This window comes from Oculina patagonica, chromosome 3, assembly GCF_052425735.1.
Source record: "Oculina patagonica isolate OP01 chromosome 3, crgOcupat, whole genome shotgun sequence".
Taxonomy (NCBI): Eukaryota; Metazoa; Cnidaria; class Anthozoa; order Scleractinia; family Oculinidae; genus Oculina; species Oculina patagonica.
Window position 1 is genome coordinate 26,337,996 of NC_135760.1, and position 24,615 is coordinate 26,362,610.

At 39.0% G+C, this 24,615-nt stretch overlaps 3 protein-coding genes across 4 annotated transcripts in view; 2 read left to right on the forward strand and 1 right to left on the reverse strand.

Annotated features, from left to right (window-relative positions):
- LOC144647261 (neuronal acetylcholine receptor subunit alpha-10-like) overlaps positions 1-4,040 on the forward strand; it is a 16,561-nt gene extending 12,521 nt beyond the window's left edge. For both annotated transcript variants that reach the window (XM_078507038.1, XM_078507037.1), the window contains exon 6: positions 1,455-4,040. In XM_078507038.1, the coding sequence (XP_078363164.1) occupies positions 1,455-2,691 (1,237 nt within the window). In that variant the 3' untranslated portion in view covers positions 2,692-4,040. The remainder of the gene's footprint in view (positions 1-1,454) is intronic.
- Positions 4,041-7,389: 3,349 nt separating this feature from the next.
- Positions 7,390-15,320, forward strand: LOC144647263 (neuronal acetylcholine receptor subunit alpha-10-like). Its single transcript, XM_078507040.1, has 5 exons — positions 7,390-7,495; positions 10,398-10,537; positions 10,805-10,849; positions 11,118-11,227; positions 12,387-15,320. Exons 1-5 carry the CDS (start codon positions 7,411-7,413, stop codon positions 13,606-13,608), a joined length of 1,602 nt encoding a protein of 533 aa, XP_078363166.1. The 5' UTR covers positions 7,390-7,410; the 3' UTR covers positions 13,609-15,320.
- A 20-nt stretch (positions 15,321-15,340) lies between these two features.
- On the reverse strand, positions 15,341-24,615 carry LOC144647291 (ras-related protein Rab-34-like). The gene is made up of 10 exons (XM_078507074.1): positions 24,341-24,615; positions 22,763-22,854; positions 22,472-22,537; positions 22,294-22,395; positions 21,696-21,760; positions 20,657-20,708; positions 18,775-18,856; positions 18,342-18,432; positions 16,947-17,072; positions 15,341-16,067 (listed from the first exon to the last, which is right to left on the reverse strand). The coding sequence occupies exons 1-10, from the start codon at positions 24,389-24,391 to the stop codon at positions 15,985-15,987; spliced, it is 810 nt and encodes a 269-aa protein (XP_078363200.1). The 5' UTR covers positions 24,392-24,615; the 3' UTR covers positions 15,341-15,984.

Sequence of the window (24,615 nt, forward strand, 5' to 3'; positions counted from 1 at the left end):
CTATAACTCGATAGAAACACAGAAAACATGTTTTCTATTTCTTTTAGAAAACAGCACAAAGAAAATAACGCACATCAAAGTAATATTTAGCGCTTTCTTTAACATCAAAACGTAGATTCTCTTCACCTCGCGGTTTTACGTCATGAACATAATCAACCAATCATAGTAAGGGAGTCAATGAACAGAAATAAATCAACTGTTCAACATTCGCTTCAAGGCTAAAATTCACCGTTTTTTGGCCAAACAAACAAAGAAAACAGGCCCCAAAGTTAATGTAATTATGAGAAATAACTAAGCCGATTGTTTAACTGAAGTCAAGCACTGGAAGGAGTCAAGAATTTGACAAGAATTGTGGTTTTATTTCGCTTCATCGACGTAACCGAATGGTTTGACGACTGACGCTGCCGATCGAGCGACTCGAACCTTGGAGGTGAAAGTGCATTATTTTTCTGTCAAAAGAAGTTTGACTCGGCATTTTGGACGAATATCTTGTTCTGTTAAGGAGCTGTGAATAGTTCTGAAGTGCTGCAAAGCCTAGAATGGAGTGAAGTTGCGCCAATTGAATTCATATACTTCTTTAATTTGAAAGGTCAGCCGCTTCGATAATTTCTTTCACAGACTATTTTTGAATGTGTAGCGGGCTCTGTAAACATCTTACTCGCTTGTTTCCAAGTGTGCAAATATTTGTTTAGTCTTAACCTGGTTTTTGTCAGCTGTGACATTAAAATTTGACACAATTCTTAGTTGTTATTTTTGCATTGCTTATTTTAGCGCCGTGAATATTGATTGCCGTGTCTACGACAACTGTCTGTGTCTCCATCGAGTTATAGAAACACAATTTTTAACCAATCAGCGCACGTATTTACTTTGTGCTATTTTCTAAAAGCTAACAATAAACATTTCTTCCACTTTCTTTTGACAATGTGATGAAAAAACATCCACCTTGAAATAAATTACTCTTTAGTTTTTGAAAAATGATCCAAACTTATCGCGAATTGGAAAATTATATGTGGTGGGAAAAGTTGAAGACAAATAAAAATTTCCAGTACGCTTTCATTTTGGATTGCATGACGTCACACTGTTGTCCCTGTAATCAGGCAACAACAGCGACCGTATATGGTCACAAAATTCGAAATGGCGGTCAAGAATTTTGGTAACAGAGGATGGTTCTTTTATTATATGATATAATTATTTTTTACTTAAGCAAAGACTGCCAGAGCTGCTTTGCAGGAGGTAGAAGCAGTCATCGATCCGATGCTTGCGATTCTGCACGCCGCCATGTTGGGTTGCATTATGTCACACAGTTGCACGACGTCACACGGCCAGCTCTTTAATTGGTTGTGACTGTATGACGTCACAAAATCCATAATGGTGGCCAAGTTTTGTGTCCAATGTTGTCGTTAACAGTGAATGGTTATTTTTGTATAATTATTTTTTCTTTTACTTTACTTTAGCAATGACGGCCAGAACCACTATGCGGGAGGTAAAAGCAGTTTCAAATCTGGCGTTACTCTGTACTCGAACGGAACCAACACATGGTTCAACCCAATGACGTTCATGACCCTGTGCAGAATAAAAGTGACGTATTTTCCCTTTGATATTCAGACATGCGAGCTCAAGTTCGGCTCGTTTATGTACGATGCGCGCACAATGAACATCAAGCCCATGAAAAAGCTCAAGTTCCCAACCTCCAGTTTCCAAGAAAATGGCGAGTGGGAAATTTACAAAGTGAAGATGCGACGAAACGAGCAGACATATCAGTGTTGTTCAGAGCCCTATGTTGATATCACTGTTAATATGACGATGGGACGACATAGCATGGATTACTTCATCAATTTGATCGTCCCGTGTTGTTTGATTTCGTCCATGATTTTTCTTGGTTTTATCCTGCCGCCAGAGTCAGGCGAGCGAATAGGTCTGAGTATTACTGTGCTGTTGGCCATGACTGTCTTTCAGCAATTGACGTCAGAGATCATGCCATCTTACGACTTTCCCATCCTGGGACAGTACTATTTTGCCATCATCCTGGAGATCGGAGCTTCAGTCTTGGTGACGACAACGATTTTGAACTTCTACCACCGAACGAATCGAAAGATGCCCGGATGGGTAAAAAAGCTTGTGATTGATTGGATCGCGAGAATCGTGTTCCTGACGAATACTCCCGAGAAACGAAAAATCATGCGTCGGAAATCCACCAGACGTAGCCTACGAAAAAAGCAGAGATCTAGAATCAATAACGACGTGCGCAATAGGTCGATTAAGAAGAAACCCGAGGATAATAATGACCAACACAGTCAAGGATTCAATATGGTGACGTTTAGTGATACCATATACTGTGGGCCTTCAGTCTCCGAACCCACGAACAAGGAACTGGATAATGGACTCCAGCTGAACTACGGTGTCAACACGTATCCATTCAACGCATCGCACGAGTCGATAGATATCCAGCTTAAAAAGAATGAGGAAGCTCGTCCGTATATGGATGATACTGACACTTTGAGCGAGGACGAGCTGGCAATCAGGCACTGGGAATGGACTCTGGTCGCAAGGATTCTGGATCGCTTCTTTCTCGTTGTAGCGATCATAGCGGGCATAGTAACAGTTTCGGCAATATTCTTGCGGGCACCGAAGTTATGGCACAAGTTTGACAAGCTAACGGTTGGGAATCCTGAACCATTGGTTGACGAATAGAACCTCAATATAACCAAACATCCTGTTTTATATTGAACTGAATAGTGAAAAAAAATTGAGCATAGTTGAAAACTATATGACTGTACTGTTAAGTAGATGCTAAACAACAGTCAGGATCCCAAAGGGTTTAAGGGCTCCAGGGCTCTGTCGAAAAGATTCTCAGGACTCGGCGTTCTGCACGCAAAGAAGCAAAACAATGGGGCTCCAGGCTCTTGAGCTCCAGCCACTGCCCTTCCCCTCCCCTCCCCCCCCCCCCCGCCCCTCCACCTTGGGACCCTGAACAACTGCAGCGCGAGTGATATTGACAAATATCGATAATGGTTTTCTTTTCTACTGACTGCTTTTTAGCCGGTACTCAGTGAAAATATTTTCCATGTATCTTAGTTTTAATTGAGTTTTGCTTGCTGTCAACAAATATTACATTAATTAAATAGAAAGAGTATTAACCTGAATCAGTACATGAACAGTTGTTACTTAAGCATGACGTTTATTTTTCCCGCAAACGGCAAAAATTCAACCTCTACCCGGTTTTCCGTTTGGCGTTCGCACCCGGAAATGAGTAGTTTTGTGTTTGTCGTGAATGTGGGATTTTGTCCCCTATTTTTATGAGGGATTAATTTTAAAATTCCATAAAAAGGTAATAAAATGAAAGGCAAGCTTGCGTTTGCTGTTTGCCGTATAACGTCATGCCTAATCTCTCTATAATTATTATGCTGAAAATGTAATGTAATGTTGAACAAAGTGACAATAAATTGCTCGTTTACTATAGTGAAAGGACTCACTGATTCCCTTCACACGTATACATGTTTATAATTAACGGACACTGATCGAAGAAGGTGAAAGAGAACAAATGAGACTGTGATAATCATTGTGGCCTCGCAATTATAAAGCTTGGACCACTGAAAATCCTGACTCTGAATCACAGATCGCCAAAAGTACATTAAAAACCCGCGAGTAAGAACCTAGTTTTTTCAGGTTAGCCTAAACAGGTTCTTGTACAAAGGGTAATAAACACAATTCTAGACTAGTTAGGTTCTTAATAGGTTCTTGTTTTCTGAACAAAATTTATTGTTGCTAATATAACTTTTAGTGGTATTCGGCCTATTCCTTGTATATAAAATTTGCATACCACATAAGTGTTTATGTAAAAATGGTGCGCTTATCATCCAGAATTACCTCTTGATCACACATATATTTTTATTAATATGATTTGTGTTTTGTGATTGTATTAATAATAAGTACTTTATGATTTTCAACTTTGAGATTTACTTTGCAACTAGAGTGATAACGCTCCTAGGGTAGGTATCTCCAAAGAGGATCAGAATGTTGACTTATATTATTTTCCCATAAGTAAAAATTTTTAATCAATTAATTTTAGAAAATAAGAACCCGTATCTAAATTTTAGGCTAAAATAATAGGTTCTTTACGACAAAAGGGGGTCTAATTGGCAAATTTTAGCCTTACTGGTTCTAGAATCTTAGGTTCTTACTCGCAGGTTTTATCCTGCAAACAGTTTGTTCCTTGACGTTTACTTCAAAATAAAAATGGGAAGCGAGAAAAAAAAACCCAGACGTTTTGCAATGAAAGAACGCGAGGAACCTCTATCTGCTTCATTGAATGGTCGTGAAATCAAAACAAACACAAGAGTCGATCACCAGAAACGCAAACAGCGCAAATTAACCAAAAAGAACTCGAAACTAATGCACACAATTGCGACTGGCTCCAACTGAGCGTGGGAAAACAAACGAGACCAAGTAGCTATTGGTTTGGTTTGCGGTATCTGATTGGTTGTCAATTTATAGAGCAGTTTTCACTTGAGTGTCGAAAGTAATTCGCATTTTATTTTTATCACAATGCTTAGAGATCGGTAAAAAAACTTCTTAACCATCAGAAGTAAAACTAAACTTAATAACAGTGTACTCAATTACTCATTACTCATTACTTGTCTTATCTTATTTTTCTGCCGTCTTCTCTCTTTAATCATGGACAACCTAGTCGTAGCAATTTAATATTTTTAACTACTCAGCTCGTTTAGTTTATTTTTATTCTGAGTAATGTTTTTGTTAATTTTAGTTAATTTATTTTATGCTATAATTATTTCTTTGGCAAAATAAAATGGTCGTTGTTGTTGTAGACCAAAGGCAATTGTGACTTAAACATACACGCCGTTTTCCCTGGCTTCGTAGCTCTTTGTGCTAGCTACATGTATTTCCTTCGCAGAGTTTTGATTGGTTCACTGGATTGTCTTGGTCCTGTGCGTTTGGTCAGTGATAACTTTGGTTTTGGTTTTTACGACACTCAGTTGAAAACCGCTCTAAACACACGTAGTAGTAATGCAAAACCAAAACAATTCCGAATTACTTGCGACACTCAATTAATATTGCTCCTAGCCGCAGAACAGGCGGGCGTGGAAGCGCGAAGTGCGAGGACGCGCCGCGCGATCCGCAATAACCCCACAAAAAATAAACCGCCTGTTCTGCAGGCTATATTGCTCCAGCCCAAACTATTGCACTGGGCGAGACACTGTCTGGTTTTAATTAAGCCGCAAAAAAAGTTATTTAGAGCACTAAGCCTTATTCTAAGCTTACTGAATTCATTATCAGATAATGAACTTTCGACTGCCCTTTGTTGGTGGGTGACCGCAAATTAAACCGAACGAAAATTTGCCAGATTCAAACACAGTTTATTGCACACAGCGAATTCAAATATCATCCACTATACCAGGCTATAGCTACGATATTTTTCCAAACTTGCTTTCGTAAGGTCTGAACATCTGCCGGCATAACTGATTTAATGACTATTTTCTTTGTTATCTCACTGTATTCAAAACGCTTGTGAAATTACAGTTTGGTTACCGTAGTGGCCATTAATAAAGTTCAATCTCTATGGCCCCCAAAAACCGAAAACCGAGATAAGTTAACGAGAAAACTGAAAACAGGTTAACTTGTTTTTTCGCAGAGACAGTGGAAATGCATTAGAAATCGAAATTTCCCGATCCCGACAAGAGATTCAACTCGCCTAAGCCTGGGCTTAGTAATCAGTTAAATTTGGGAATTTTAGCAAAACACTCCGGCTATTAATTCAAATAGCAACATAATGACTGATAATCGTGTATTAAGGTTGAAAACAAACTTTCTGCTGGTTAGCGTTCGTTTCGATCACTGCTTGATGTTTGTTGGTTGATGCACTATTCGTTGGTTGCATTTAGAGTACGTAGTAAAGGGTGTGTAGAACAAAAAACACTTGATGGGCATACTATTACTGTTAATCAAGACAATATCCTTTCAGTTGTTGGTTTTCTTAGTTACTCCACAAGCGCAGGCAGACCACCCTATGTAGTCGTGGTTAATAATTCCTGACAAAAAGTTACGTTGAAATCAATGGCGCATATAGAAGATATTTAGAGAAACATTACGTCGGCTTCGATTACCTACAAAATGTCAACATTTTATCTAAACTTTTTAAAATCATTTAGAGTTAATTTATATTTTGTAGTAAATCGAAGCCGACGTAATGTTTCTCTATATATCTTTTATATGCGCCATTGATTTCAACATAACCTTGTGTCAACAATTATTAACCACGAACACATAGGGTGGTCTGCTTGTAGTTACTCGCTTCGTTTGCTCGGAACTTTAAGGTACGACGCAGTACTCTCCCATTTTTAGTGTGAAGTTCGTAAAACAAGAAACTATTGAGGTTAGAACGGGGCATGGTACTTCAAGTAAGCACAATGTTAATATTTCTGTTTGAGGGACACAATATGATGATTAACTAAAGGTAAGGAGGATGAAAATTCTTTGAACTCTTTGCTAAACACTGTGTAGGGATGGGTAAGGCAGCATGTGAACTACGTTGCTGGGGAGGTGAGGCATATGGCCCTTTTGAGAACTGAACGGCTAAGAAGTGTCGCTTTCCTACACACTAAAGGTTTCTTGTTCCCTTGCTAGTAGATAGGAAGTTTTCGTCGCATTACAACACAACAAACATTATGGGCTGTTCCAGGCTTTCGACTAGTTGTGGGCAAAGTAGCACGTGTAAACTGATGATTTGCTTTTAAGTAACTATTTCCAATGTGTCACGTTTTCATAATCCAGCCATATAAAATTGTTCACAATTTTTCATGAAAATTTTTACATTAATTTACTTAATTGTTGACCTATTTCTTATCAACCATTTCATATATTTGGAGTTGGCAAGCATTTATTTGATAATTTTTCCAGGTTGCAGTCTTTTTGCTGATATTTTCCAAAGCTCACTGTGAACTTCGCACCTTTCGTTTTTAACCGCTCGTTAGGTTGTAGGCATTAGTCAAGATGCAAATATCGACATATCCACCACCTACACAATATATGTTTCTCTTCATATTAACAATTAATCACACTTGTGGGCCGAAAAAAAATAACACTTGATCAAGGTAATACTGCTCAACTCATTACTAAACTATTTATTTCGCAGCGTGTCGCCAAAATACTAATATAACATGTTACACAGTTGCAGTTTTCAATGTTTTTTATCACTTTTGTTTTTTGTTTTACACAGTTAATAACCAGGCATTGCGTTCACCCTCAGGTGACAATTTAAGTCAGCGAATAATGAGTGTAGGGGGAATTCATTAAACTTTAAACAATCTCCAAAACATGAAAATTTGCACTCTCGCCCAGAGTGATGACAATCCACTTAGCTACATGCAAACTCACTTCTGAGTTAACAATCTAATGTCGTCCTTAACTTCTATCGCGTTTCTGGTGTTCATACAAAGCCTTGTTCTTCTTCCATTCGAAGTATTCTGTGATGGACAACGTAAGTTTAAACGTAACTAACTAAAAATATGATTTTAATGCCTTCAACGTAAATAGACCAAAGTGACATTGAGTCAACAAGACAACTGAGCTACTTTGATCGCCATTTGTAACATATACCCATGAAATGTCAATTTCAGTTGGATGCTCAAGTAGATAACTAGAGCATAAAACCATTGTTTCATTGCATTTTGGCGAACTGCAAGTGATAAAATCAGCCTAAAAACTAATCATCCTTCTTTATTGCAAGGATAACTTGATATTTGCATTTCGGTTTTTCCATGGAGATATTTTGAGAACAGAACTAGAACATTCAATAACACGGAGAAAAACAAGTTTCGTGGCGACTCTTGCCGTGCTCTCATCAAAGTTAATAAAATGTCTTCATAAAATACTGTTACTGCACGCAATGATAAATTTGGTTTTGTAAATTTTGTTTTAGAAATGTGCTTTATAAGTGATAAAGTGATCAACGCACGTTGAAAGGATTCAAGTCTTGTTCTAGACTCTTCACATACGGTTTTTGAATTCTCTTCCTATGGTTCACAGCCGGAGTCAAGCGTTTGACTGAAATGTAAACGACTTTAAAACAAAGTCTAGTCGAACAATGAAACGAATAGCCCCGTCTTTTCTACAATTTTTTATCAAATGTGCAAGGTTTTCAGTTATGTTTTCCGCAGGAAGAACAAATTTGCTCGCTGTTCATGAAAGGTGAAAGATTTTTGTTATTATTGCATTGTTTTATGTTATGACCGAAGGCGTAGTATGTTTTTTCTTGGCCACTCTGCATTATTTTGAACTGACCTCGCTTTGAATGGAGCATGCCCTGAACAGTAAAGCAGTACAGCTTTCATTACATGTTAAAACCGAAATTAAAGGAAACACGGCGGATTGAATAAATGGAAAGTAAAATTTGTCAGTAAAATTCACCGTGTCAGGTGGTAAGTGAATAACATACAGTAGTGTATAATTAAATATTAAAAACAAAACGGTGCAAGCCAAATGGTCCATTTTAATTGCCATATACGTTTGATATGAAAAATGAGCTATTAGAACGAGGCTAAAGGACGTCGTTAGAATCGAAAAAAATTAAACTTAAATAACTAAAGACAGGAGGCAAACAAGATGGTCAGAATTTTCACTAGGCTGTAATGCACATGTCTGTATTATATATCGCTAGATAGGACAAAAAATTATATTGTGACTACATTTTTAAAGAGCCCGAGGGTGGAAATTGTTATCAAACGCACTTTCCTAGTGTTTTTCCTTTCGATTTTAATTTTTTCGTGGTTTAATTTAAACAAAGTAAAAGCTGGCATCTGCATGGTACCAGGAATGCATTTAAAACTTCTCTATTTTGTCAAACGTCACACCACGAAACAAGAAAATGCCAAATTTAACGAATGTGCATTAATTTAAGTTAGTTTTTTGCGCGAAACACGAAATTATATATAGAACAAATCGAAAAAACTAACAAGAGTTTCTTGAAAAACGAGGAGTAGGTCTTGAAACGATTTTGTAAAAATTGGAGAGGATTTATTAGGAGAGCATTATTAAACATTAAAACTGGGGGAGAGGTGGCGGGTGAGCGCTCGCCTCCCCTGGCCCGGTTCCGTTTTTTTTTTTCTCCGTTTTTCCCGTCCCCTTTCCCCCCCCTGCGGGCCCCCCCCCCCCCAAAAAAAAAAAAAATGTTTTCCTATGTTAAAATTTCTTACATAAAGTAGCCATTGACTACAATTTTTTTCGCAGGTCAATACTCTTTCTTATAACACTACTCATGACGAAATCGACTTGATGGTTTTCAAGGTTGTTTGTAGCAGAAATTTTCCACACATTAGTTGGCACTTGTAAAGGTTTCCGTAGATACCGAACATGCTTGAAGAAAATGTCATTATTTATCACATTTTTTAAACATTTTATTACCAAGTGTTTTCGCTCTGAATATATTAGAACGCAGCTCTTAACATAGCTACCAGTTTAATTATTTAAGGATGGATTACCACTGGCTCGGCTAGTTTTAATTTCACCGCCGATTATACGTGTAGCTTACTGTGTCCAGTTTCTTCGGCCGCCACAAAGTCGGCTTTTCAAAATACTAGTGACAAATTGAATTGATAAATTGTTCTTGACTACAACATTAAGGAAAAAGCAATTAAAAAAGAGGCGCGATGTTATTAGGATTTTTGGCAGGTTTTAAGCACTAATCCAGAGTTAATGACCCTGGTCGAGTGAGGCTGAGAACTTAGGAGGGCTGAAACGGAGCGAGAACATGCTAATCTCGGTTCCAGACCCTTCGCTGATGTTGGGCGTTCAATGGCATGAAAATGGGCAGTTTTCTGCCTACTTTAGAGTATATAGGTAGTAAATTCTAGATCGCCTACAAAATGTCAGAATGCTGCGGCCGCGATACCGAAAGAATACGATCATATCAAGCCTGTCCTAAGGCAGCTTCACTGGCCCCAAAAATCAGCGCATAACTACAGATTCACTTTAACCTACAAAGCGCAACGGCCAGGCCGCTATTACTGAGATGCTAGAGCCCATACACCAACCAGGAGTTACGATCCCGCAAACACAAAATACCATGAATAGCATGGCCAAGGGGCCTAGCACCAGCCATGGAACCCCCCGACTGAGAGAGCGGCCGCTAGACTTTAGATCTTGACCTAATCGCAGAGATAGTTAAGACAGATCACTGTTAGTTAGTAGTATGTCTTGATCTGTTTCCTACAGCAGCTACTTTCCTCATTTAAAACCACTGTAGCGCCAGAGCAAGAAGGCGCAACAGGACGCGACGTCGCCACAGACGAAGACGTAGCCACGCACTGTTTTACCTTTTCGGCGAAATGTTTTATTATTTTTATTATTATAATTCTTGTTAAATAAGAAGTGTCTATTTGCAGAAGAGGAAATTAGCATTGTGAGACAGAACCTTTCCATGAAACTGTTCGATGGTTACAGGAAAGATTTCTTACCGCGTCTCAATGAATCGGAACCGGTCAAGGTGCGCTTCGATTTTGTACTCATCACCATCAAAGAAGTGGTAAGTTCATTATTAAAGGAGACGACGTTCATTATTAAAGGAGACGATTAAAAAGCCATTAGAGGTATTTGTCAGATTAGCCTAAAGTCTAAAAAGGCTGTCGTGTTGTGTCGGCGACACAGCGACACATAACTTGTAGTTGACGAAAGCAATTTACTCAGTTTTGAATTTGGACTGCCGACGTCTCGAGCGTTTGCTTTTCTTCGGCGGCTCCAGTACTGGCCAGTCAAGTTTCCTGATGCATGCTTTTGCTTTTGTTCCTTTCAGAATGCTAGAGAGCAGACAATCACAGTTTATGGCTGGGTGCGACAGGTAATGTCACTTTATCACTTATAAAAAAATGTGTTTATAGTGGTCATGCACTTAGCTCCATATCTCAACGAGATAGCAAGTTTACAGGCATGTCACTGAAACAGAGGAAACAACTGAATTTTTCTATTTTATGTCAGAACATTTGTACAATAGCAGTAGTAGAATATCATAGAATTACAAGGTTTGATTAAGCAAGTTTTGTGTTCAAAAACAGGCTACTCGAAGATGAATCACATTAATAAATTAAAAACTTGTTTTTTCCACTCAGAAATGGCACAATCCGTTTCTCCAATGGAATCCTTTCGAGTATGGCGGAATTGAAACCATTCAAACGAGCGCCGAAACAGTCTGGGTACCAGACATACTCATGTACAACAAGTAAGGAATAACAATTAGTTAAACATTCTCGTCCCCAGAGGCTGCGATCCATCTGGTCACGCTAGTGCTGCCAAAAGGATCGCGGCCTCTGGGGACGAGAATGTTAGTTAAAGCGCCTGTAATGCGATAGTACGCATGTGCAACAAAATAAATCCATCTTGAAAGACATTGAAAAACCCAAGATGGCACGATAAATTCTTGAAGGCAAAAAAAAGTCGCAAGTTTATAATAGGTTTTAACATACAGCAGTGTACTGTCTCTTCTTCATCCCTGTACCTTTTTTCGGGGTTATTATGCTCGTATGCAATTTCATGCAACGATCATCTTGAACCCTGCATTATCGTATTATGGTGCAGTCAGGTCCCTTTTAAGGTTTTAAAAAACAGGAACATTTCTCCATGTTTATTTTTCTTACTGTTTTGTGAAAATGTGCTACCAGACAGTACTAAAACATAAAAAGCCTTTTTAATCTTCTTATAAGTACCCTAACTGATATAAGATTTGAAATAAGCCCCCCCCCCCTCCCCGCTCTGCTATGTCCCCTTACCCTTGGAAAGGTCTCTGGAAAGGGAGTATGACCCCCCTGGGGAAGGGGGGTTAATAGAGCTTTTACGGTTAAGTCGATTGGGCCCCGGCCAAACGTCGAACTTCATATGAGATGACCTAAATTGCAGTTTTGGTCGACCCAAACAGGTAAAGCTTGACCGTTGGGTCAAACATCGAACATAATTCGTCGAACCGTGCATCGAACCACAGTCAGACTAAGAGCAGCAAGAACGAATAATTACAGGCTAAAATACATCATGATACAAATTCTAAATTTATTCATTAAGTTCGTTTTACGAAAAGATCGAAGTTTGTCCCACAGTCGATCTTCACACGTTCGTATTCGCTCAGTGTGAATTTCGACGTTTGGCCTGGGCCTTAGACAACCTATATCCGGTTTAAGCTCGATTAGAGATGTACCTTGTGTATTGGCAAGGTTCTGAATCATACAAAAGGCAAATCAAGGGAAACATTTATGTTGCTAAAAATAGCTCAATCTTGGCATATATACGTATGCTTATAGTATGTTTATATAGTAAATTTGTCAGAAAACTTCTATTGATCGATGTCCTCTTGTTTAAAACGACTAATCAATGATTTGCACTATTTCCAGCGTTGACCTCCAAGACCGTATCGGTGGCGGACCAACATCATTCAAAACCAAAGTTACCATGAGATCAAACGGGGAAAACCACTGGCTGAGCCCTGCGCTCTTTAAAACAGTCTGCGCTTTAGATGTGACCTACTTCCCTTTCGACATGCAAACATGTTCGCTCAAGTTTGGTTCTTGGGCTTCAAACAGCAAGGAAATAAGTATGTCTCCAGAAAACACGACTGGGATATCGAATCAGTACGTAGAAAATGGTGAATGGGAAATCCTGGACATCACGTCCAAGAGAAACGTTGTCCAGTACAAGTACCATGCATTTGATGATGTCACGGTTACCATAACGATAGGTCGAGTGTATTACGTGTACTGTGTGAATTTCATCATTCCGTGTTTTCTCATTTCCACGATGATATTTCTGGGTTTCATTCTCCCTCCGGAGTGTGGAGAGAGGATTGGACTGAGTATTACTGTGTTGCTCGCCATGACTGTTTTCCAGCAGCTCACCTCGAATATATTCCCGCCGTTTGATTTCCCGCTCCTTGGACAGTACTATTTGGCTACCAGCGTCGAAATCAGCATTTCACTCTTGGCGACAACCATTGTTTTAAACTTTACAGCGCGTAAAAACACTAAAATGCCTCGGTGGATGAGAAAGGTGTTCTTAGAGTGGACGGCTCGAGTTGTGTTTTTGAGGAAAACCGTCGAGAGAAGCTGTCCGAAACCCAAACGCAAAAAATCCGTACGGCGAGACAGAAGTGTGACGGAGTACAAAGATAACCACGAAGCCAGGCGAAATGGAGCTTTCACTGTTATAGACGAAACCACGACGGGGAATGTTGAGAGAAAAGATGATGGTCTTGTCACTGAGTTAAAAAATGTGTTCATAATATCGAAAAATCTCGACTACGGAGGCCTGCGCTATGCCAACTCTGTGAAGAGCCCAGACTTGAATGGAAGCAGCGCTGGCAATGACAACATGTTGAACAGCCTCGAATCTGACGGAGCATGGGAATGCGAAAGTATTGTGTCATTTACAGGGGTTCTGGATGAGAATGGCGAGGAACTTGAAGAAAACGAGTTAGCCATACGTCACTGGGAGTGGATCATGGCCGCGAAGGTCCTGGATCGAGCCTTGCTCTGGGTCTCTATAATAACTGGCATAGTGACATTTATTGCTATTTTTATACGGGCGCCTCGTTTGCAGAATTTGCTCTTGGGCTCGTGAGTAATTGTGAACTTAGCCCTTTCGTTTCTCTTAGCCGGCTGGGCCTTGGCACGAGAAAACGAAGGGCTCTGGAGAGACAGGATTTCCAGTCCTAGATTAAAGGACTTCTGGTCGTCATGTATGCAGTCACGACGTTTCAAAAGAATGCGTGAGAGTCGTTACGTTTTTGACTTCCGTTTAGGAATTCTTTGTACCAAACAACCAATCAAAAAAGTTCGAACTAATTCAGAAATCCTATGTCCCCCAAAGCCCTTCGTTTTCTCGTGCCAAGGCCTAGCCTGCTAAGAGAAACAAAAGGGCTATGGGGACGAGAATGAATTGTGTCAAGCTGTCTTGTAAACAGGCTGTGGCATTATCGCATCGTTCCCAGAAGCCGCGGTCAGCAGTAAGAGTGAGAACATCATTCTCGTCTCCGGAGCCGCTTGCCCATCTTAGCCGGCGAAGCCTGTGCACGAGAAACAAGTGGATCTGGGAACATATGATTCGATTGCCTAGATTTTAATAAAGGGAGTTTCAAATCTAGCCAATAATGACAACCCTTTTAGAATCTCGTATTACAAATGGGTTTAAAACGGTTCATTTGATTGCCTGTTTATTTTTGTTAAAATCTAGCCAATCAAATCATGTGTCCCCAGAGCCACTTGTTTCTCGTGCACAGGCTTCGCCGGCTAAGAGGGACAAGCGGCTCTGGGGACGAAAATGTCAGAACGTCTGACCAGTTCCGTTTTTAAGCATGCGCAGAGTGCTCATTTTTTATTGAAAGCCAATCAGATTTTGCGCAGAACGACCTTAAGTTCATGTATCGCGGACTCTCAAATTGGAGACGATCAGTACTGACCATAAGGATCGCGGCCTGGTGATGTTGTATATTGCAGAGCCTGAAGTACGCTCATGCGCAAGCACAGCCTTGAATGGAAGGGATGCAAATCCACCCAAAATTAAATACTGATTGCAAACAACTTGGATTCCGAGAAGGGGCAAATAGCACATTTGCACGATGTTGTCATTTGACTACAACTTCTAGAATTCATTTTGCTTTTCTTTTATTATTTAAATTTTGAATCCACAGTGGAGTTTTTAGAAAAATGCTCTCATAAGAATGAGAAAAAGAAAAAGCGAAGGATTCTGGTAGTTGTAGTCAAATGATGTCATCGTGCAAATCGCCTATTCAGCTTTTAAATAATATAATTTAAATTTGGTTTTGGATATTTTGACGAAACAAAAATCAAATGGTACGTTTGTAGTCCATTTCAATCCTCCCGAATCTTAACAAACTAGCTCTGTTTTAGTGAAATTGCTTCTTGCCTTCTTTGCACCTAGGCTTTTATCTTGAGATTTATTTGAGTCGTAAGATATAAAGTACGTAGTATGTTGCGAAGTGGCTTCACAAGTCAAGTCTTGTGCATTATATCGTGGTTAAGCAAACTCGGATGCCCAATACTGAATGAGGAAAAGAGTATTTTTAAAACGATTAACGGCTTTCTAATGAGAGGGCGGCAGCCTGCTGATGGTCAGCGCGTTAAACTCCGGGTTGGAGTGACCGCTGACTGGGGTCATGTGTTGTGCTCTTGGGCAAGACATTTAACTCAGTGCCTTTTCTCACTGGAGAATAAAACGCTATTGTATAATTAAACTGTAAGAGCGACCTGAAAATTGCTGAAGGTACACTGTAACTTGTGATTGACTAGCATCTCATTCACTAGAGAGACAATACTTCTTGTAGCTTTTTGTAAATTTTTCTGAATGTTTGCTGTCACACAAGACTGGGCTGTCAAATGCACTTTTCCAATTGGAAAGGGACTACAAATCACAAAACTATATCACACATTCTTATATTTTGTAAAATATAATCACACGTCAGCTTTGTACACTTTTGACACCATTAAAATTCATAACATATATCAATACAAATGGCATTTTAAAAAGTATCATTTATTCAATTTACAATTTTGTTCCTATTTTGTTTATAAATCTCTGAGAAAAAAGAGCGTTTCGTATGAAGTATAGAAAGTAAATTCTTCCCTTCATTTTCGGTCTTCGTTAATTTCTAATTTGAAGCTGATTTGTCGCAGCATAGCCATCATTCAATTCACGTTATCCAGTCAGCAAATACAGTCAGTACTCGTCCAACAATTGCAGTACTGTATTCAGCAGCGTCTTAAGACACGGTGTGCTTGGTAGTTCACAGTCATAACTTAATCAGAAATGATTTCGAATGCGAAATTCCTGATCATGACAGTATATTTATCATGTCCCATCTTCAATACAGATTACTTTCATCTTCACAAATTAGTTTCGGGCAGCTGTGCGCACCCGTGATATCACAGACCAGCTGTGTTGTTCCGCCGCGCATGCCTTGAATTTCTCATCAAGTAACTAGTGACCGCGACCCCCGGCACAGCACTTTGATCTTTGCCGTTTTTCTTTTTCTTCTTCTTCTTTTCTTCTCTTTTCCACTCCTGTGATATTAATTGGAATGAAAAAGCAACTCGTACATTACCCAGTGTAAAAGCACCTTAATGAGGTGTCTGTTTGCTTTCTTTTGTATTTAATAATTTTGTCAACCCTTTTTGTGCCACTCCGCAAACTCGATTTTATTGATATTATCCTAACTGATTGCAATATATGTTTCGTTTTAATTAATAATTCTGAGAATTTGGAACTGATTTTAATCAAGAACATATTCTATCTTGTTGTTGTGATTGCCGGCCCATTATTTTCTGCCTTCTTGACATGCATGTACCAATGACAATGCAGAAACGTTGACCCGTGAAAAGCTCAAACCATGAACGATACGACCGAATGGAATTATGGGTAGATAGCATTGGTAAGCTTAGTACTATCTTATATATTTATAATCACGGAAATATTTTCTTTGAGAGCTTTAAGAGCATAATTTATGCAACCTGTCGTATGATAATGTTCATTCTGTCACAGAAAACGATTACTTATTCCTATTTCCCAGTAAACATTTGGGGCACATCGTTTATCGTTTTGGCTTTTCACGGGTCAATGTTTCTTCGATCAGGTATATGTTTAATTTGATGCAAGCATACAACAGGCAAGTTTCCGTTAATTTATTTTATGGATTAGCTATTAATTAAACAATCAGTCAGTTAACTTAAAGATAGATATTTTGGTAAATGTTCAAAGCAAAGCCAAGGGAAAGTCTTAACATCACTTTGGCCAAAAGAAAAAATATCTTATTAATTGGACTTTTAAGTTGCACAAAGTATGAGTGTGCAGCAGCTCGAAGACGGCAGACTCCGCACTCAGTAGATGATTCACCAAGGACAAGACGATAAGAGTGCATCCCCACAAGTATTACAAATACTTACTTAAAACACCTCCACTTCCAATCTGTGGTCCTCCAATTCTATTTCCATGCATCTCCAGCTCACGAAGGATTGCTTGTTCAAACGTTACCGCTGCTATACGACGAAAAAACTCCATGACATTCTCACCTACAAACATACCAAACAGTCCTTAGTCTCCAAAAGGTCTAGCACTTAAGAGACCGTTATAAGATTGAGTTCACGCCATGAAACTTAAAAAATCTACAAAATCTATTAACTCTAAAACAAGCCGAACGTTTATTTTCAGTTTGCAAAAGTTGTTATTAGTTCTTTGCCAGCAATAAACTATTTGAATTAGAAGAAAAAAAAATATTCGCAAACCAAAAGCTCATCTTATACTTCCTTGTTCACAACTCCCTCTCGTCCATGCTCTTTTTGCTTCATTTCTACCCCATTTCTTCATTTCTGTATTCTCTTCAAGTTGTATTGATGCAGTTTAATTTTTTGTTTTTGTTACTCCACTACTTGCCTTGATGATGTCACTACCCAGACTCGTACCCAGTCGCTATTTACGTGTTTTGGGGGGCGGAAGAAGATTGGATAAATAGCGACTGGGTACGAGTCTGGTCACTACCTGCAGGTCAAGCACATTTTTTTGGTTGTTTGTACAAACTGTACGGATTGTTAAAAATTGTTGTTGTTGCAAAAGTTTTGAAGCTAGTCACCGAATTTGCGTAAGTTAGAAACTGAAAAGGCTCTTATAAATCCCGGGTATCACGATTATCCGAACCCGAAAAATCGATTTTTCAAAATAAAATAGAACAACGACGCACTAAACGAATAAATATCGACACATGAAAAAAAACAAAAGGCCGGAACACTTCCCTCCGTCTACTCCACAGGCTCTCAGTCGATTGAGGTTCGCCACGCACGCCGACCCACGTATGTGCGTTCGGCCCCTGGAGGGGAGGGCTACGCGCGCCCCGGGGCGACCGCGCCGCGCGACGCCCCCGCGAGCGTCGGCTACCCCGGGTATAAATAGGGCTATTACTTCTTGTAGAACAACTTAAAATGATTTACAGCAAAACATTCAAAACTCCAAGAACTAAAGCCCTGGGCTATTTCACGCAATTTTAGGCAATTTCGACACTGACCTACTGAAACGGCTTAAAACTGTAGAATAACTCAAAAGAAACACAGAAAGGCTAAAAGGGGCATGGGTGGGCAACATTGGAGAAGATTAAAACAGATTTTGCTCGGATAAACTTGAAAACATCGGTCCAATGCTCGACAATTATCCTTGTATGTATGAGGCCGTAATTTGCAAATAAATGACTTTTGCTCTCCAATTTGAAGTTTACAGCACTTCATTAACAAAAATACAGTAAATAGAATTGCCTAAAACACCGTGACCTAGCCTTTTAAGTCAGCTAGTACCTGTTTTGGATGAAACACTCCAGTATTCTGCATTTATATCAACCGCCACTTTTAATGCATTCATCTCCATCTGCGAGAAATCACTGTTTTTCTGTGGTGAAGATAAATACAGCCACGTTACGATAGAATTTCCTATCTTCACTTGCAACTCAGTGTTTTAACATTTGTACTAAATAAAGAGTTGTTAAAACAACTCCTTATTTAGTACAAACCAACTAATTTTAAGCAGTCTTTTCTGCCTATGTTAGGTTTCCCTTTAAGTTATGCCCTAGATTTCAATTCTTGTTCCTTAATCTCACAAGAAGGGTCTGGAGGGATGATAAAACTACAAGCCCACCATTTTCAACTATACATGCATATCTTTGATAAAGAAACTTACTAGCCTTTTCACTAAAATATTGAAAAGAACACACATTGAAAAAAACTTGCTTACACAGAGATCCTTCTTGGACCCTACAAGAAAAATTTCTGGACATGTTGTTGTGTTTTGTTCCAAAGCCTCTTCCAGCCATTGTCTGTAACAAGAAAAAACAAGATTTGTCCATTTTGCCCAGTCAGGGAATGAGCTACATTATCTGGCCAGAATCCCATCCCAAAAATTACCTGAACCTGGGATATATGGCATTAGTTAATCCTCAATAAAAAGCTAAATAATGTGATAGAGCGGTTTTCACTTGAGTGTCGAAAGTTAATTGCATTTGCTTTGGTTTTGCATTACTACGCTTACTGATTGGCTAAAAAATCTTGCGCCACTTTCTCAGCCAATCAGAACTAAAACCAAAACTAATCGTGACTCGCTCGCACACGTTTTCCCGCGCTTCATGCCAGCTACATGTATTTGCTTCGAGTTTTGATTGGTTCACTGGATTTTCTGTGTTCTTTGTGATTGGCCAGAGTGATTACTTTGGTTTTGGTTTTACAACTGCTCTAACATTTTGCTTTTCTCGCTCACCAGTGCTCATGGTGCCCAGCACCCCAACTGTTGGCACTGCTTTTGGTCAGAAGGCAAAACCCAATGGTTGACCAGTTGGTAAATGATTTAAAAAAAATTATATTTAATTCCAACAAGTCTGTCAGAACTCAGCAACAATGGTCAACAATCACACATACTCTTTGACTGCCAAGGTATACGTACAACCTGTATGGCTAAACCATTTTTGTCTTATAACATTGGCCGCAGCCGCACTTAACGAATTAACGGAGTTATTTCCAATTAATCAATTAAAATTAACTGGGTTAAAAAAGTGTCTAATGCGGCCGCGTATTTGGAGAGTTAACCGACTCTTAACCAAGGTAGCGGTTCCCATGGAAATTAATCAAAGAACAAAAGATTTTTTAACCCAGTTAGGTTAATTCTAAACTACCTTTCTGTGTGGTTTTAACCAGGTTAGTGGTTTCTTATCAGATTCGACTAATTGTCTTGGTTGTCAAATCTGTCAATCATCACCGTGTAAGATGAGATGTTCGAAGATCGATGTTTTTCTTAACACGCAAACATGGTGGCTGGTCACAATTTGCACAGTTCGTGGTTTAATTCATTAGTTGCCCTTAGTACTAGAGAACTGGAGAGCCAGGGGAACGATTATTTAGTTCAGCAAGCTACTTCGGCTGCGGCTTCGCCGTATCCGGCAAGTCTACGCAGTGCATTTACGCCTGCAATTTTTGAAACACCGCATTCGCCTCAGTCATCAGAAGGCAAAAGTTCAAACTGTTCCACAGCGGGTACCACAGGAACTTCTCAAACTCAAAGCCGAAAGAGAACTCCATGGACTAAGGGAGAGGAAGAAATTTTGATAGATCTCTGCAGGGAACACAAAAGCGCAATAAAAGGAAGCGGTAGTTCGAAAACATGGCAAGAAATTGCAGATCAACTGAACATGTTTGAAGCACTGAACTGCGTTTGATATTTGCGTTGAACGCATTAAAAGGAAAAAAACTGCATAAGACGAGAACGCATTGAAATATACCCAAACAGTAGGAGAATAATGGTACAAGTGATAGCGTGACCATGGAAGCCGGCCATTTTGCCTGTTTATAAATAGCACGTTTCTTCAGTCTGGTTTTAATGCGGCCGCTAAAAAATATTAACCGAGTTAGTTTTCGTAACCCTACTTTAACCGAGTTAAGTTGTGAGGAAATTTTTAACCGGGTTACTAGAAAATTAACTCAGTTAACTCTCAAGTGCGGCCGCGGCCATTGTGTCAAAAGGTCAGTGACTACCTTGGTCTCTCAACAACTAGATTGTCATTTATTAACTAATCATGCAAACAACTTGAAATTATAACAAACAAAGCAAAAGGACAAAGCAAGCTTACTTTGTGTTGTGAAGGGACTTGATATTTGTCAAATCAAACACTAAAATAATCACTACAAGAGAAACAGACACACTATCAACAAAGAAACAAACGAAACCTGCATCATAGATGTTTGTGAGCTTGCTCTTAATTAGGGCTATCACTTTTTTTGGAAGTGTGTTATTAATAATGGTTAGCATCACATGGCCACGTGTAGCCTTATGTGCCTACTGGTGCAGGGAGCAATGATGATGATGATGATCATAGGTTGGCAAGCATGCAGATAGCTATGTAATTGGTGCCCTTCTTATGTATTGCAGGCCATGACGTTAGTCAAATACAATGTCACAATATAACATAGCTAGCAGTGCCACATAATCAAGTTTAGTATACCCGTACTTAAAGATGAATTTCAGTCCGTACTGCGCAATCTTGGCTGCAATGTTTATGTGAGCCTCACACGAATGAATGTTTACAAGCAAAACTAAAAATTCCTCGACAAACTTACCGTTTTCTTCATTATTAATGCAAGATATCCTTGCAGAACAAATAAAAACAAGTAGAAGAACCTTGACGCTATTTCAAACCGACGTTTCAGCTCATCGGAAATTCTCGAAACGAAATGAACTGTAATGGCGGACTCAAAAACCTCATGTATGCTGTCACCGAAGTGTAACATTTCAATGAATTCAAAACAAAAACAAAAACAAACCCCGAGTCTGCGCAATACGGACTGGAAATCAGTTTTAAAATTGATTTGCCAGAAATTTTTTGATCTCACACAAGGCTTTTTGGGCAGGTTTTGATGTACATTTTTACCAGCAATGTTATAAAACAATTGGTTCATGCGTTAAGCTGTGCATCATATTAAGTTATGTTGCACTTGGGAAGTTTGAAGAGCACTCAGGAAGCTAGAGTTGTTCTCGGCTATAACTGCTTCTTTCGTGCTCTCAAAACTTCCTGCATACTCCATAGCTCAATAGTGCAGGCTAAAGCATGAACCAATTTTTAATTAGATATCCCATCATTGCTGGCAATCAAGAGAGAAGTGTGAGCTTACCATGAGCTCCTCTGTAGTAAGATGCTGCCATACATTTGAATCTCTCTTGGCCAGCTGTATCCCAACTGCAGAGTAATGAGATATTCAACAAATAAAAATATTATTAAATAAGCAACATTTTTTATTTATTACTGGTCACTGCACTTGCTTCTTATAATCGAGTGTGAGGGCTGTACTGGGAGAATAACACCCAAAGTCTTCCTGGTATGAAGCCAGGAAACATACAAGAAACTCTCCACAAAATCCAGTACTGAGTAGTAGACAAGATGGCAGGAGTAGTAGGCACACAGGGGGGGAAAGCGGGAGAAACAGGGAAAAACTGTGTAACATTTTGCAATAGATAAAGCAGGGTCAGGAACCTCAGTAGAAAGTGCAATCCAGGAGTACAAGGTAAGGGAAGCAGGAAGTACAGACACCCACTCCCCTACCCCTATTTCCCCACATACACAATGTGAGGTGAGAGTGCAATCATGCCTTTTGCATGTATTTGCAGCACTATGATAAACTTACTGTTGTAGGTTTATGATGTACACAACAACATAATAATTGGTACAAGGGCTTGACAGCCTCATGAATATGTATAAAATGTCCTGCTCACATCTGCATGTTGAATTCTTGATCAAGAATCATGAACCGCTCAACCTCAAAGTCTACACCAATGGTTGCCTTGTAGTCTCTGTCAAACAAATTGCGGCAGTATCTGCAAAGGATTCCAAAACAAATGTCAGTTAAGGTGGCTCATAATGGTTTAAGTAGTAAATGTACTTAACACACACCTGTTGACGAGACATGTTTTTCCCACAGCACTGTCACCAACAACTATTGACTTGGCCACCTTTAAACTAATGATAATATAATTGGGAAAATTAATAAAATTAATATACATATTAATATAGGCACTAAAAATAAATTGCTTCAGAAAGTATCCAAACCCTTTGGAAGGAATTTGGTTTGACACCCCTCCTAAGCCCCCACACCGATCTTGAAATACACTTTCCCCTAAATATTTGGATCACTGTGTTTTGTAAAGAAGTTACCTGAGAACTCCTTAGCAAGTCCACACTTACGATATATTTCCAGTGTTTCCAGTAGAACAGGCATCCCTGGTTTTGGGGTGAAAGTTAAGAGCTTGCCTCGGAGCTGCATCAGCTGTGTAGAACTAAATTAAAACAAACAAAGAAAAAACAAAAAAAAAACTTGTATCTCCATTTGTTACTTGGTTAATTACAGTTGCAATTTACTTACACCTTATTGCAATAATGTTGTCAAGCAAAAAAAAAAATGAAATAAAAAAGACAAATCAGAAATAATCAGGCAAACAAACTACACAGCCCTCCAAGTTAACTTTATTCTTTAGTGACCACTTGGCAACTATTTACTTTAGGTAATGTTGCCAATGGGAAATTTTGGTCCCAAAAAATAATATATCATTATTTGATTAATCTACGTGCCAAAAAGGGAGAATGAAACAAAATGTTACCACAAAATTTTTCCCGGGAAAAAACGTAACAAAAGAAAAGAAGGAATAAAAAATGACAACATCATTAATTTTTACAAAACCCAGAAATTTAGTGGTACTTTTCCCCAGTAGGTTTAATAACAGAACAACTAATTTTTCAAAGTGAATTCATAGCAGACAGAGAATTTTTTCAGTTCGGATGATAGTTTGCTCAAGCCCTGAGGTCGCCGGGGTGGTTACTTGCTCCTCATGTACAATTTAGTCATCAGTTCCAAAATTTTAGTCGCCAAGGTGACTTAAATGGTCGCAACTTGCAGGGTTGTTACATTCTCGACCCCACAAATAATTCTTAAAGCAGTCATCAATATGTTATAATATCATACTAATGAAGCCCAGGATCCCCATAATTTTTACTATGGAGCCTGGAGCCTTTTTTTGGCAGGGCATTGTGCTGGCCGGAGGGGGTGGTTTTTTCCAATCGAACAAAATCGAATCAAAAATCAATCAAACCCAATCGAACGATTGTAATCCAACAAAATCGCTCATCTATTTTGCTGTGAGTTCTATTTTTGACCCAATCAAACACAATCGAACTCAATCCGATTCGATTACCGGTATGTTTGGAATCCGCCTGTTGTTAAGAAAATCATGGAGGACTAATCAGGGGGATGGTGCACCATACAAAATGTCCACAATATAAACAAACAGATGTTGACCGCTTGGTAATCAAACTTTTTACTTTGTTCGATTATCGAACGTTCAGTTGTTCGATTGACCAGATTTTATTGTGAGTTCGATTATGTTCGATTACCGAGCCCAATCGAACAATTGGTGTTCGATTGGGTTCGATTACCGAACGTTCGTTCGCCGGGTTTTTTTGAGCATGTGCCTTGGAGCCCTATTAGCTAGCCTATTAGTGATTATTAATAGAATCCCTTTGGGAAAATGCTTCCTTCAAACAGTCATCAATATTTTCTACATTTATAGAAAAGTATAAGCAGCAGTAACTGGATAATAGCACATTTATATATTTATATAAGCTTAAACTTAAAAATAACTTATTTTTTTCCTACGATATTTAAAGACAAGTTTAGATTTGCAGATCGATTATAAAGAGCCGCTGGGCGGTCAATTTCATACAACTGGAAAAGAAAATGACAACTTGGTTTAATAGCATTCTCCTTACCTTTGGAAGCTCGTTTATTAAGCGATCTCTTTCTCCCTTAGTTGCACTCATGGCGGTAGGCTAAATGCCGGCTTCAGATACACAGATACCAAAGAGCTCCTAGCAACCACATACACGACATATACTAGTTGTCGTTCACGAGAGAAATGAAGACTTAGCACTTACTGTGTTAAACTGTTGAATTTAAATGATTATATGGAAGAGGAGGCGATCGAAGAAAGCCAATAAGAAAATATTGGCTGCACAAGATTACCGTAAAATATGGCGGTTCCGGG

Coding starts and splice junctions, on each gene's coding strand:
- LOC144647263 (XM_078507040.1), top strand. CDS start 7,411: ATGTCGTCCTTAACTTCTATCGCGTTTCTGGTGTTCATACAAAGCCTT. Junction 10,850..11,117: donor TTTATGGCTGGGTGCGACAG/GTAATGTCACTT, acceptor TTTTCCACTCAG/AAATGGCACAATCCGTTTCT. Junction 11,228..12,386: donor GACATACTCATGTACAACAA/GTAAGGAATAAC, acceptor CACTATTTCCAG/CGTTGACCTCCAAGACCGTA.
- LOC144647291 (XM_078507074.1), bottom strand. CDS start 24,391: ATGAGTGCAACTAAGGGAGAAAGAGATCGCTTAATAAACGAGCTTCCA. Junction 21,761..22,293: donor CAAGAATTCAACATGCAGAT/GTGAGCAGGACA, acceptor ATTACTCTGCAG/TTGGGATACAGCTGGCCAAG. Junction 18,433..18,774: donor GGTCCAAGAAGGATCTCTGT/GTAAGCAAGTTT, acceptor TCTTCACCACAG/AAAAACAGTGATTTCTCGCA.